Source organism: Labeo rohita, chromosome 12 (assembly GCF_022985175.1).
Source record: "Labeo rohita strain BAU-BD-2019 chromosome 12, IGBB_LRoh.1.0, whole genome shotgun sequence".
Lineage (NCBI taxonomy): Eukaryota > Metazoa > Chordata > Actinopteri > Cypriniformes > Cyprinidae > Labeo > Labeo rohita.
In genome coordinates this window covers 30810823-30824842 of record NC_066880.1, presented here as the reverse complement: position 1 = coordinate 30824842, position 14020 = coordinate 30810823, and the positions used below count along the sequence as shown (strand labels likewise).

The 14020-nt window shown below is 37.3% G+C and overlaps 1 protein-coding gene across 8 annotated transcripts in view; it reads left to right on the top strand.

The window, feature by feature from the left end:
* The window catches only part of tanc2b (tetratricopeptide repeat, ankyrin repeat and coiled-coil containing 2b), a 161389-nt gene that overhangs the window by 131536 nt on the left and 15833 nt on the right, over positions 1 to 14020 (top strand). For 6 of the 8 annotated variants that reach the window (XM_051123541.1, XM_051123542.1, XM_051123544.1 and 3 more), the window contains 5 exons: positions 2344 to 2469; positions 5982 to 6017; positions 7344 to 7625; positions 9035 to 9159; positions 13677 to 13908. In XM_051123541.1, the coding sequence (XP_050979498.1) occupies positions 2344 to 2469; positions 5982 to 6017; positions 7344 to 7625; positions 9035 to 9159; positions 13677 to 13908 (801 nt within the window). The remainder of the gene's footprint in view (positions 1 to 2343; positions 2470 to 5981; positions 6018 to 7343; positions 7626 to 9034; positions 9160 to 13676; positions 13909 to 14020) is intronic. The other 2 variants (XM_051123545.1, XM_051123548.1) reach the window with 1 other exon arrangement.

The window sequence follows — 14020 nt, the reverse complement described above, 5'->3', positions numbered from 1 at the left end:
CTCTCAGACGGGGCTGAGCTACAGTACAGACTAGGATGATGAAAATATGATTAGTTAATGATACTACTGATAATATCATATTAATATATTAATCATGTAATAATGATGCACTTTAAAAGCACCATAAATGTGGTTCACACAATGATAATTTCCGCTTATGGCACACGTTGGATATTAATAACATCATATACCATTTGTTTTCATATCAAAACGTCAACATATTTGATACTGTAACTTTTTTATATAAAACTACTTTAAAACCCATTTCTTGCTTCGAATAAAAAAGCAAAAAAGGAAATTGCATTTTTTTTTATTCACAATTCTGACTTTTTTTTGGCAATTCTAAGAAAAAAGGTCAGAACTGGTAAATATAAACTCAGGATTCCTTTTTTTCATCATTTCAACCACGGAATACAAAATAAATAAGATAATTTTGACTTTCTATCTTGCGATTGTGACTTTTTTTCCTCCCAATTACGTTTTTGCAATCTGGAAAAATACAAAACCTCAGAAGTGCGAGATGTTAACTCACAATTGCGAGTTTATAACTAGAAATAAACTCACAATTATGAGAATAAAAGTCCAAATTGTGATTGTTAATCTAATTGTTAGTAACATCGGCTCTTCCATGCACCAGTCCCGTCCCATCCTGTTTGACTGGCAGGATCTTCCTGTCAGCCGTTCTGACTCCAGTCCAACCCCTCCCCAAAATTCCCAGCTGCTGCGTTCATCCCATATACAGAAGAGCTTTTGCCCAGATACCTTCCCATGATTCCCAGTGATCTCCAGTCCAGTCAGAGCAGTTCCAAACTTCCACAGGCTCACACATGCTCAGTTAACACCAGAGAAGTCTTGCTCACACCACACGCTCATGTAGGACTCGCATGGAGACGTTCCTCCACAAGAGTTTAGAGTTTGGACAGATTCGGCTCTGAAGCGTCCAGTCCTGGACTGATGAATGAGTGCAGTGTTCACATTTGCAGCTTCAAACCTTCTGTATTCCTGATCCGGATTTAATCCGACTTCTGTGGGACTGTGATCATCTCCAGCCTGTCACTTTGTGCTGTAAATCTGGGCTTTCATCAGATTACGACATGCATTTCCTCTGACAAACTGTTTGTAAGCATCGTTTTAGAATGTGCTCAAAGTTTAATGCGCACACTTGTTTGAGCTACAGATTGAAATCCTTTTGAATTATTTTCTTTCTAAATGTTTTTTGTCTCAAACACTGTCTTTATATTACAAATATTGGCCAATTGCTTTGTGGTTGCTAGGGTATTTTGATGGATGGCATGTGCGTTGCTGTGCAGTTGCTAGGGTGTTCCATGTGGTTGCCAGATGGTAAGGCATATCTGTGCATTTGATAAAGAGTTCTGAGTGGTTGCTATGCTGTTGCTAGGGTGTTTTGTGGGGTTGCCAGATGGTAAGGCATATCTGTGCATTTGATAAAGAGTTCTGAGTGGTTGGCATGCAGTTGCTAGGGTGTTTTGTAGAGTTGCCAGGTGCTAAGGCGTACATATGCATGTGTTACAGAGATCTGAGTGGTTGTTAGGCAGTTGCTAGGATGTTATTTGTAGTTGCCAGGTGGTAAAGTGCCTCTATGCATTTACTTTAGTGACCTGAGTGGTTGCCATGCAGTTGCTAGGATGTTCCATGTGGTTGCCAGGTGCTAAGGCGTATCTATGCATTTGATAAAGAGTTCTGAGTGGTTGCTAGGCAGTTGTTAGGGTGTTTTGTAGGATTGCCAGGTGCTAAGGCATCTCTATGCATTTGTTTTAGAGTTCTGAGTGGTTGCTAGGCAGTTGCTAGGGCGATTTGTGTGGTTGCCAGGTGCTAAGGCGTATCTATGCATTTGTTATAGAGTTCTAAATGGCTGTTAGGCAGTTGCTAGGGTGTTTTGCGTGGTTGCCAGGTGCTAAGGCGTATCTATGCATTTGATAAAGAGTTCTGAGTGGTTGCTAGGCAGTTGTTAGGGTGTTTTGTAGGATTGCCAGGTGCTAAGGCATCTCTATGCATTTGTTTTAGAGTTCTGAGTGGTTGCTAGGCAGTTGCTAGGGCGATTTGTGTGGTTGCCAGGTGCTAAGGCGTATCTATGCATTTGTTATAGAGTTCTAAATGGTTGTTAGGCAGTTGCTAGGGTGTTTTGCGTGGTTGCCAGGTGCTAAGGCGTATCTATGCATTTGATAAAGAGTTCTGAGTGGTTGCTGTGCAGTTGCTAGGTTGTTCTGATTGGTTGTTAAACATCATTATCAGTAGCAGTACTAACGCTTGTCTTAGATCAGATGAGCTCATGTTCATGCTGCTGTGTTTGTGTGTCTCATCCTGTGTTTTGTGTCCCATCAGCCACCAGTTCAGCTCATCTGGAGGACCTGGCGTATCTGGATGAGCAGAGACACGCCCCCCTGCGCACCTCGCTGCGGATGTCCCGACAGAACACGGGCGCGGGCCGCTCCGGGCAGGACCTGCGAGGTGAGCGACGGCCCGTACGGCACGTTCAGCTGCTTTAGCTTCCATTCACACCTGCCTGATGCTGTCGCTGAACACCAGCTCACAGACAGATTTGCTCAGATGTCAGAAAGCATCTGCAGACTGGCAGCTTCATTCTCTCACTGACTCTTTGTGATTCTGAAGGCAGGGCTGCGTCCTCATCTGCTCTCTGTCTGTGTGTTTCAGTGTCAGTGTCCACCGAGGCACTGCGTTCAGCCTCACTCTCAAACATATTCAGGCCTAAATTTTAGATTTATGAATGTGTATTGCATATACAATTCCATTTGTTTGGTTTACACAAATTTAAAATAAACTAATAAATTTAATGCGATGCATATTTGTCAGTCATACATGAATGAATCAGGTAGATTTCTGTCATAGTACTTAATAAAGTGAATGTTTTGAATACACAGTAACCAGGTTTATGTATGAAGAGTTTATTTGAGAAAACAGATAACTCTTTTTTTTAATCGTGTTTTTTATTGTTATCATGTTTTTCTTGTGTTTTTTTGTGTTATTTTTACCTTGTATCAAAAAACTCAACTGCAATTTGATTGAGTTTAATTGGAATGCACAATGAAAAAACATGATTTTTAAAAATTATTAAAACAAATGAACTCTTCATATGTTATAAATAAAGTTGTTTCAGTCTCATACATTGAGACTGTCGCTTGCAACACAACTAGTCATTTTAACTATGTTAACGACTAAAAGTAAATGTAAATGTTATTATTGAATAAATGCATTTTTGAAAATATGATTATTTAAATAAAATCAAGATGCAAAGAGTTAATAAACTATGCCATGATTTTTTTTGCATTTAATTAAAACTTTTCAGCAAACAAAAAATCATGGCATAGTTTATTATTTATTATTTGCATCTGTTTGATTTAATTTAAATACTCATATTTTCAAAATGCGTTTATTCAAAATCCTTAGAGTCAACATAAATCTGTTAACTGTGAAAATAACATTCACTCAGTTAAAATTCAAGTAGTTATGGAACAAACTATACTCAGTTAAAATGTATGAGACTGAAACAGCTGGGATTTGTTGATTTTAAATATATAAATCTGGTTACTGTGTACGCAAACACATTGACTGTATTAGTTACTTTTACAGAAATCTGGCCTGTTTGGTTTATTTATGACTAAACTAAAACCATGCAAAAATGTTGCTTGAAATAAATTGAAGATTTGTTGATATAAAGAATATATATCTATATATAAAATATATATATATATATAAAATTGATGTACTAAAATAACTTTAACTAAAATAAAAAATAATATCAAAAAAGGTTATAGACTTAACTAAGAATAATAAAAATGATAAAGACACACAACAAAATGACTAAATCTTTAACTTAAATTAAAAAAAAGAAAAATATAGCTACAAGATTTATAAAAACGATATAGTTTTATCTGAGTGATAGTAACATAACACTGGTGCTGCAGATACTGAGATAAAGGAAGTAGAGACTGATTTGACACAGGCGCTGCTGATGTCCACTGGGTACGGACTCATCTGGACTCATACACTCACACTCATCCTTCATCTTCAGCACATAATTAGGAGACCAGGGCCTTGGAGTGACCTCAAATCCTCCGTTTCCCCAGACGCTCACACACAGTACACACACACACACGGTACACACGCATGCTCAATTACACACACTCGCACACACACACTGCTCGCTCAGTGACGTTGGACTGTGTTACTCCTGCTGGTCTGGCGATCCGCTCTCACCTGGTGAATAATTAAAATAGCTCTCACTGCATCCGGTTCACGATCAGGAGAGAAAACGTGAAGGTGACTCTCATAATATGATATGGCTTATTATTAACCAGCGCCTCCAGGAACCATCGTCCTCCTGACAGCAGATAACATTTGTAGTTAAACTCAAACTCAACATCCATGGTATGTTTTTGCCACAAAAATCACAAATAAATAGATAAATAAATAAAATAAAATAAAAATTGTAATTTGATTGCAGAGGAATTAATGGGGCAACACACACATAAAAATATACATTTAAAATGTTTTGCAAAAAAAAAAAAAAAGTGTTTGTGTTAATTTTAGACTAGTGTGACAGAATTGCAAAAATATCCAGTATGTATAGCTTCTATCAAGATCTTGTAAAACCAGTTAGAACAGTAGACTACAGTTCAAAAGTTTAGGGTTGGTAAGATTTGTAATGCATTTAAATAAAGTCTCTTCTACTCAGGGCTGCATTTATTTGATCAAAAACACAGTAAAAACAGTCAAATTGTGAAATATTATTACAATTTAAAAAAGCTATTTTCTATGTGAATATATTGTAAAATGTAATTTATATCTGTGATGAAGTGCTGAATTTTCAGCATCATTACTCCAGTCTTTAGAGTCACGTGATCCTTCAGAAATCATTCTAATGCTTGTTATTATAACTGTTGAAAACGTTTTTCAGGATTCTTTCATGAATCAAAAGTTCAAAATCACAGCTTTTATTTGAAATAGAAATCTTTTGTAACATTTGAAATGTGTTTACTGTCATTTTTGATCAATGTAACAAGTCCTTGCTGAATAAAAGTTAAAAAAAAAACATTTAAATGGACACAAAGGAACAGTGGCCTGTTTTAACTGCAAACATTTCATAAAATCTGAGGGATGATTGAAGATGATTTTCTTTGTCAGTGATCACTACGCCTCTACAGAGCTTAACTTATTAAACACGTAATGTTCATGTAAAGTAACATAAGCGCAGCGCTTCGCTCTGTGTCACTCCTCTCAATACAATACTCTCACTACTAGTCATGACGATTAGCCGTCTGTATGTGAGCGCCGGCTTATTTCACCTCTTAACTGGATTAGCAGCCGTCCATGTGAGCCGTTTACCGTCATGACTGATCGCTCAACCAGTCGCTTGATTGGAAGAACTCTGCCCAATAATCCAAAGTGTCTTTAGGTGTGTGTATAGTACAATCCTTACAGAAACTGTAGTGATGCTATCAAATCCTAAAATTATTATAATATTCTAATAGAATTATTAATATATTCATTTAGCACTCATTACTCATTGAAGGATCATGTGACACTGAAGACTGGAGTAATGATGCTGAAAATTCAGCTTTGATCACAGCAATCAGTTACATTTGAACAGATACTCACATAGAAAACAGATCGTTTAAATTGTAATAATGTTTCAAAATATGGCTGTTTTTACTGTATTTTTAATCAAACAAATTCCTTGGTAAAATCTTAATTATTCTAAACTTTAGATGGGTAGTGTAGAAGTTGAATGTGTACGTTTTGGACGGTAAGAGTGCTGCTGTTAATGCACAGATGTGAGATAAATGTCTTTAGCCAGTAATCACAGACATGTTTCTCTCACATCCTCACGTTTCCTGCTCTCACCTGAAGTCTTGAGCCGCTGCATGTTTGATTTGGAGTGATTTGCTTTTTCAGTGCAAGCTCTCTCTCTTTCTCCTGTCGCCTGTCTTTGTGTGTCTCAGCTTCCGCTAACAGCCATGCCTGGCAGTCTCAGTCACGTAAGTGTGGGTTCCTGCAAAGGCTGATCTCTGTCCCGTCTGTGCTGTCACATGTCCCTTTGAAAGCTGAGTAGCGGTAGTGCTTTGTCATCTTCTGGAACGACTGTAACGTACTGTATGTTGTCATGTGGGCAGTTTAGTTGTGTGGTAGGTGTGAAAATGATGGGCCCTATAAAATATATTTTTTAAATGTATTTATTTATTTTCTGCTTGTTTTCCCCCCAATTTGTTTATTTATTTATTATTATTGAATTATTGTTTTTAAAATTGTATTATATTATACTTTATGTCATAACAATAGTTATAATAATAATAATCATAATGTATATAATAGCAATAATTACTGTATTAAATTATTATTATATCTATATTATATGTATGATTATGTAATTGTATTATAATAATAAGTATTGTTGTTGTTATAGAATCATATTACATAATTTAATAACATAATAAAACACATAATATAATGTAAATATGTACACTACCACTCAAACGTTTGGGGTCAGTAAGATTGTAATGTTTTTTAAAGAAGTCTCTTCTGCTCATCAAGGCTGCATTTATTTGATCAAAAATACAGAAAAAAACAGTAATATTGCAAAATGTTATTACAATATAAAACAATGTGGGTTTTTTAATATAGTTTAAAGTCTAATTTATTCGTGTGATGCAAAGCTGAATTTTCTTCAGCTGTTACTCCAGTCTTAAGTGTTCAGAAATCATTCTAATATGCTGATTTATTATTAGAATTAATAATCTTTTTAACCTTTTATTGATCAAAGAATCCTGAAAAAAGTACCACAGGTTCATACTGTTTTCAACATTGATAATAAATCAATAAATCATTTGCAATATTACTGGGGGTTTTTTTCTGTATTTTTGATCAAATAAATGCAGCCTTGGTGAGCAGAAGAGACTTACATTACAAGTCTTACTGATCCCAATTTTTTGAGTGGCAGTGTATATAAACACACACTTAATATGCAGTAATATAACAATTATTATTTATAATATTTATAGAATGACATTTTATCATCATAAAGAGTGTGTAATCAAATTTCATGTTTAATACATTAACAATTTAGTAACTTTTTATAATATAACCATATGTTTTATTTACTTCATTGATTATTCGAATTGATTTTATTGATTACTCTTCAATTCTGCCTTAAGTCATAGGGCCCTATATACATGTGTTTCTGTGAGTGTATGTGTCTGTTGATTGTTTAGGTTATTTTTGTGTGTTTGTAATGTTTTAGAGGGTGCATCTGTGTGGGAGCGTATTTTTCATATTCGTAATTTTGTATACTTTCTGTCGATCCCCAGTGCGATTTGCTCCGTACAGACTGCAGGACATCGCACTGAAGCCGCTGCTGTTCGAGGTCCCCAGCATCACCATGGACTCTGTGTTCACCGGCCGTGATTGGCTCTTCCAGGAGATTGACGCCTACCTACGCACCGCCCACTCGGCCACCAACCGCGGCGTGGTTCTGGTGGGCAACATCGGCTACGGCAAAACGGCCATCATCTCGCGCCTCGTGGCTCTCAGCTGCCATGGCAACCGCATGCGACAGATCGCCTCCGACAGCCCGCAGGCGTCGCCAAAACGTAAGGCTTTTTATTAGCATATGGGACGTATGCAAAGTGAACAGACCAAACTTCATATGCCGTCTGTCAGCCACGGCGGTTCTGTGCTGCAGTGAACTTTCTAAAGCTGAAGTGTGTGACTTCTGTGCCAGTCCAGCGCTGGGGGAAGTTACTTTTAAAAGTAACGCATTACGATATACAATATACAATACTCCCTAGAAAATTAACTAATTATGTTACTTAGGTACTTAGCTTTTTATGAAAAGTAATGTGTTGCGTTATAAAAAAAGTTATAAAAAATGCAATTAAAAAATGAAGAACAAATGTTAGTTTATCTTGAGTAATTTTTGCTTATTAGTATGGTTGAATCGGATCATCGAAGGTCAGCAGCAAATACTCTGGATAATGAAATGGGATTAAATACATAAAGGATATCTGTATTATTTAATGCATTTCATTATTACAGGTTTGCATCATATTCTGAGCTGCATTTCACTGTTTTTATTCGTTTTGAGAAATACTTTTAGTCTAAAGTAACATCTTACACCCGATTTCTCTCAATGTGGAGAGCTGTCAGTCAATAAATGGGGAAAAAAGTAAATGGAGTTACTTATTTGAAAAAGATATTTTCTTGTAACTTAAAAAGTAAGGTGTTACTTTACTAATTACTTGAAAAAGTAATCTGATTACGTAACTCGCATTACTTGTAATGCATTACCCCTAGGGTTGCAAAGGGGTGGAAAATTTCTGGAAACTTCCCAAAAATCCCAGGAAGATTCCAGAAAATCCCGGAAAGTTTTCAAATTTCTGGAAAGTTTCTGAAATTTACTGGGAATTTTCCACCTTTTTGCAACTCTAGTTGTCCCCAACACTGGCCAGTCTGAGACTTTTCTCTGTCAACACCAAATGTAATTGCAAAAATAATAAATGTGTAATGAATATTATAAAAACAATTTGTAATCCCATAACCAGCTCCATATAATTGGCTTTTCTTACATAGTAAACGTGCTCAGTGTCTCACCTGGTACAGCATTGCACTTGTGATGAAAAGCACTCTAGTATGAAACCCGTCAAACGCAAGTCAAAAGAGCTCAAATAGAAGACTGACATGATTGCTTCAGCAAATGCATTTTTATCTTATGTTTGCTTTTGTTAATACTGTCGGTTGGGTTTAGGGTTGGGTTTAGTGTAGATGGTATGTTATTTTCAAAAGCGAGCATTAACCATTTAGTGCCACTCGCTGGACATTTCATTTCTGAACTGCTGCAGCACATACAGCAACCGATGCAATAAACCAGTGCCAGATTCATGTTTCAGATAAAACTGAACATGCAGGAAGCAACATACCATTTTATAGAATGCCACCATAGGCATGTTTTTCCAATGAGCCTGAGCTGAATATAATCGATTGTTTGCGTGTGTGTGATCAGATGGAGATGGCATCCCTCTCACACAGCCGCAGCCTTCCCATGGTACACTGGGAGGAGGAAGTTGCCCTGGAACTCCAGAAATGAGGAGGAGGCAGGAGGAGGCCATGAGGAGGCTCGCCTCACAGGTACAAACACACACATAGGCACACACACACGCTTGGGAGGAATAATGCATCAATGTATTAATGGAGTTATCAATTATCATGAACACAATAACACTGAATGTGCTACAGGGGTTTCTCAGATTACACACATGCTCTTGGTACTGATGTATGGAAGCCTGTCTCTGACACAGGATAAATAAGAAAAAGGGACTATATGAAAATTAGCCAGTGTTGGCTAAATCTGGCGCATTTTACATCATGTATGTACTATTAATGTCCGTTGTCGCTGATTAAATAAACAAAAGAAAAATGAATTGTTTTATATCATAATTTTAAATGTATTATTAGAATTATAATTTGAATTTATATGTTACCATTTTATAATTATTATATTTTTCTTTTAAAATTAAAGTTCTTGCCTTAGTCCCTCATGCTCAGTATCTGTACTATATAGAAGTACTTGTTTCTGCCACAGAATCAAAAAAGGACATTAAAAAGACTTTTTATCTCACAATTCTGACTTTTTTTGCACAGAACTGCTTGAAAAAAGTCAGAATTGTGAGATAAAAAGTTGCAATTATCTTTTTAATGTCCTTTTTTGATTCTGTGGCAGAAACAAGCTTCTATATGGTACAGATACTGAGCATGAGGGGCTAAGGCAAGAACTTTAATTTTAAAAGAAAAATATAATAATTGAACACTGGCTAATTTTCATCCGTAGTCTCTTTTGGCAGGTTGATGTTAAGGACAGGAAGAATATACAAACACAGGATATTAATATACCAAATTAAGAACAAGACGAATACACGAAAACAGACTAAGAATTCTGAAACGCAAAATTATAGACTATAAATGATCACATTGATGAACACAAATGATGAACATTTAATTGTTATTTTTTTGGATCAGTTGCAAACTTTTACGATCTGGAAAATGTTACGAATTTTTTTTTATGCTGAAACATGAGGTGATTATTTATTAAGTTTTATACACTATAAATTGATTTGTTGAATTGTTAATTAGCATCTGATTGTGTGTGACAGATATCATGTATATTTTAATGACTGGATTAGTATCTTTATGTTACATGATATGTAAATCTAGTATGCATATTCAATGACTTACCTACCTTCTATTGATTTGGTGTCAGAAATCAGAGCTGGTATTGCACTGAAGCTCAAAATTTGGTATCAAGCCAACCTTTCTCTCACACACACACACACGGTTTCCCATGTCAATCTTCTCACAATGGATCCTGTTGACCGGTAGAATTGCTTCATCTCGCACACAAAAGGCCGTCTTAACCTGTGCGGGCTTGCTGTCGCGGCCTCGACTATTGCATTATGCAGATATGTTTAAAAAAGAGAAGTAAGTTTGCCAGTGAGCCTCATAAAATATTTATTCAGGCAGAAAGCAATTTCCTTGCCATGCTATTAGATCTAGTTAAGTCAATGCATTAATAATCGACTCTCACTTTCTAGCCTTCTAGATGGTTTAAGTCCTTTTTAAAACATTTGTGTGAATGAATTAGTATTCTAATATAGTTGATCCTCTCTCCAGCTGTCACAACCAGGACTCTACGTCTGATCTCTCATTTCTCTGTCATCTCCTCCACCTGCGGGTTGATTTGTGTAGCCTGTGGCTCTCTGTGCATTCAAAGATCACCGGGCCTGTGCGCCACTGGACCCGAATGACCGCAGCAAACCATCACACCTCATTAACGGAGCTTTTGGAGTTTGTGAAGCTCCAGGGGATGTTTCTGGTGTTTGTTGTTCTTGCTTTTGTAAGTCCTGTCTCTGGAGTCCACAATCGAGCTGAATTATCATGCAGAGACGCAGTAACAGCGGTGTGGTGTTTGAAAATGGGTGAGACACATTGTTTCACACTTTAGTAGGTAAAAACGTTGTGGGTTATGTTTAGTCAAACTTGATTGCCAAGTTGTTGTTAGTTGTTGATGCAATGTGCGTTGAGGTGTGACTGGACTAGTTGAACAGGAGTAGCGACACACAGCATTGCACAAACCTTGCACTCGTCCTCTGTTAAACTTTTAGGAGCCATCATTATAGTTGCTAGTCTTTAGGCAATCGAAATGACTTTACTCTGCAATGGATATCAGCCAAAGGATGTGGCGTCGCACTCTAGGGATTGCTTTGAATAAGTATTGAATCAGAAATAACCCGTAACATAAATAATTAAATATATTAAAATGTACTATATAGGCCTACTCCACTTTTCTGCCTTGCAAACCGTGCCGTTCTGAAGATGAGTTTAGCCAAGAGGTCAGTGTGTGCCGTTCAGATCCTTATGCACGTCGAAGTTCACCCATCTCAAATGAATATGTATATTGACTGAAATGCAGTAAGCATGAAACTCTTGAGCTTTCAGGAGCCCCACAGGCGTCCAGTGTGACTGGAGCACATTACAGTAATTATCCGGCCCTCTCTCGGTGCGTTCTGCTGCATTACGAGCAGCTCTGGGCCCCCTGCTCTGTCTGCTTCACGCTTATTTCAGAAGTGTTGAATAATGAACACCAGGACAGATGAAGGTGAAATCGGAGCTGGGAAGGTGTCACTACGTTGTGCTGATGTCCTTTGAACGCTGTAGCTGTATTCTTAGTGAAGTACAATGCAGTCATGATTTGTACCTTGTTTTCTACTGACGCTTCCAATTTAAGGTGCAGTAAATATGTCTGGAAAATACGTGCTAGAAAGAAACTACGACCCAACAATGCTTTACAATGCTATAAGAGACGTCAGCAGTTTTGAGAACTAGAGAGACACGCCCTCCTTCCAAAACTCCGCCCCCTTGTACTTATCAGCTAACCAGATCTCTGCAATCATGAATATGTGAAATGACTCACAGACTGAGTGTTTCTGATTGGCATGCAAAAGTGTTTACAGCACATTCAAGTTATCTTTATAATATAATTAATTAGTAATACATTTTTGAGGTTAATTCATAGCCTCTATACTATAGTGTAACACAGTTCATAGAACGGGAAGAAGCACTTTAAAGTTAAAGTTAAGTTAAAGCGGCAGCCCCTCGTGGACGACTGCCGCACACAAAGCACAAAATAAAGTCCAGGCCTGGTCCTCTCTCATCTTCCACTGACATCGCTCCTCCTTTTATCCTTTCCGGAGCTCCTCCGTGGGACTCGAGACTTGTGAGTGGCGCAGGTGTCGCTCATTATCATTATACTCCACTGGCCTGGCCCCGCCCCACTGGCCCCGCCCCACTCGTTACATATAGTATTTAATTTCTGTTTATATTAACATACTGTGTATTACAATTGAGTCACATCAGTGTTTATTAGACCAAAAAAAGTGTTGTTTTTTTTGCTTGCAAAACATTTGTTTCCTCTAAGAAACTGTGCATTTGCTCGCTAACTTTTTGTGTTCCCTGAGAAACTTTGCGTGGATTAGAAAAATGTTGGTGTTCCCCCCAAAAAAAATCTTTTAGCTTTTTGCTTGCACAGCTTTGTATCTGTTTGCAAAACTTTGCATTCACTCCAGAAACTTTGCATTTGCTCACAAAATGTTTAGGTTTTCCCAAATCTTTGTGTTTCATTGAGAAACTTGACGATTGCTTGACAAATGTTTGCATTTCTTCAAGAATCTTTGCATTTACTCACAAAAACATTGCTTTTTTTTTTTTTTTTGCAAAACAATTGTATTCCAATGAGAAACTGTGTTTGCTCCTCAAACGTTTGAAACTTTGCATTCATTTACAAAATGTTTGCAGAACGTTTGCATTCCCTCAAGAAATATTGCATTTGCTTGCCTTTGCATTCTTTATGACTGAGCACAAACAAAATAAAAAATAAAAATTAATATCAATCAGTCAATCAATAATTCAATCAATCAATCAATCAAATAATCAGTCAATCATTGAAATACAGTTTCTCCATCAACATGTTGCTTTAAGGGGACCGTAGTAAACATCATGTTTCATGTGGTATTCAGCTGACAACACAAAAACCAACTAGATTTTAGTCTGAAATACATCAGCTTTTTTTGGTACTCTTTTTTTTTTTCTTTTTTCTTTTTTTTTTTGTTTTTTTTGGAGAGAGAGAGAGAGAGAGAGAGAGGGTACTACCACTGAAAACACTGAAATCCTCATAACTGAGACAACTTCAGAAGTTTTTTTTTGTCCTTCACATGTATTAAAGCAACTAATTAGGCTAATTACTGCTTTAATGGAACCAATTATGTGCACTTGTCTCAGAGATGGGCATCCCACAGAAGCTAATGATAAAAGGCTTGCCAGGGCCTCATTCCAAATTGAGGAAGAAAAAGTGTGCAGTTCAGCACTGTGCCACTCAAACCTCTCCGGGGACAAATAAAGATGCACTACAGCCACAGCATATTTTTTCTGCTCCTCATTTGGGGACTGTTGTTCCACATCATAATGTACACATATACAATATTATTAGTAACATTTTATAATTGTTTTATAATTACAGCAAACTGGCTCTTGATCAGCATAAAATCTGCACTCTGGCGTCTCTCACCTGTGCTTCTCTTTGCCTCCCCCTGCAGGTGGTGGCATATCACTACTGTCAGGCAGATAACGCCTACACCTGCCTGGTGCCGGAGTTTGTGCACAACGTGGCGGCGCTGCTGTGTCGCTCGCCGCAGCTCGCCGCGTACAGAGAACTGCTGCTGAAAGAGCCGCACATACAGAGCATGCTCAGTCTGAGATCCTGCGTCCAAGATCCGCCCACTGCCTTCAGACGAGGGGTGCTCGAACCGCTGGATGCACTTTATAAAGGCATGAGACATTAACAGTTGCTAACGAACAATTAAGAGTTGTGTTTGTATCTTTGAAGATACAATGATTCACTCAAAATAGAAAATTGTTAAAAGTGTTCTTCCGGTGGTCA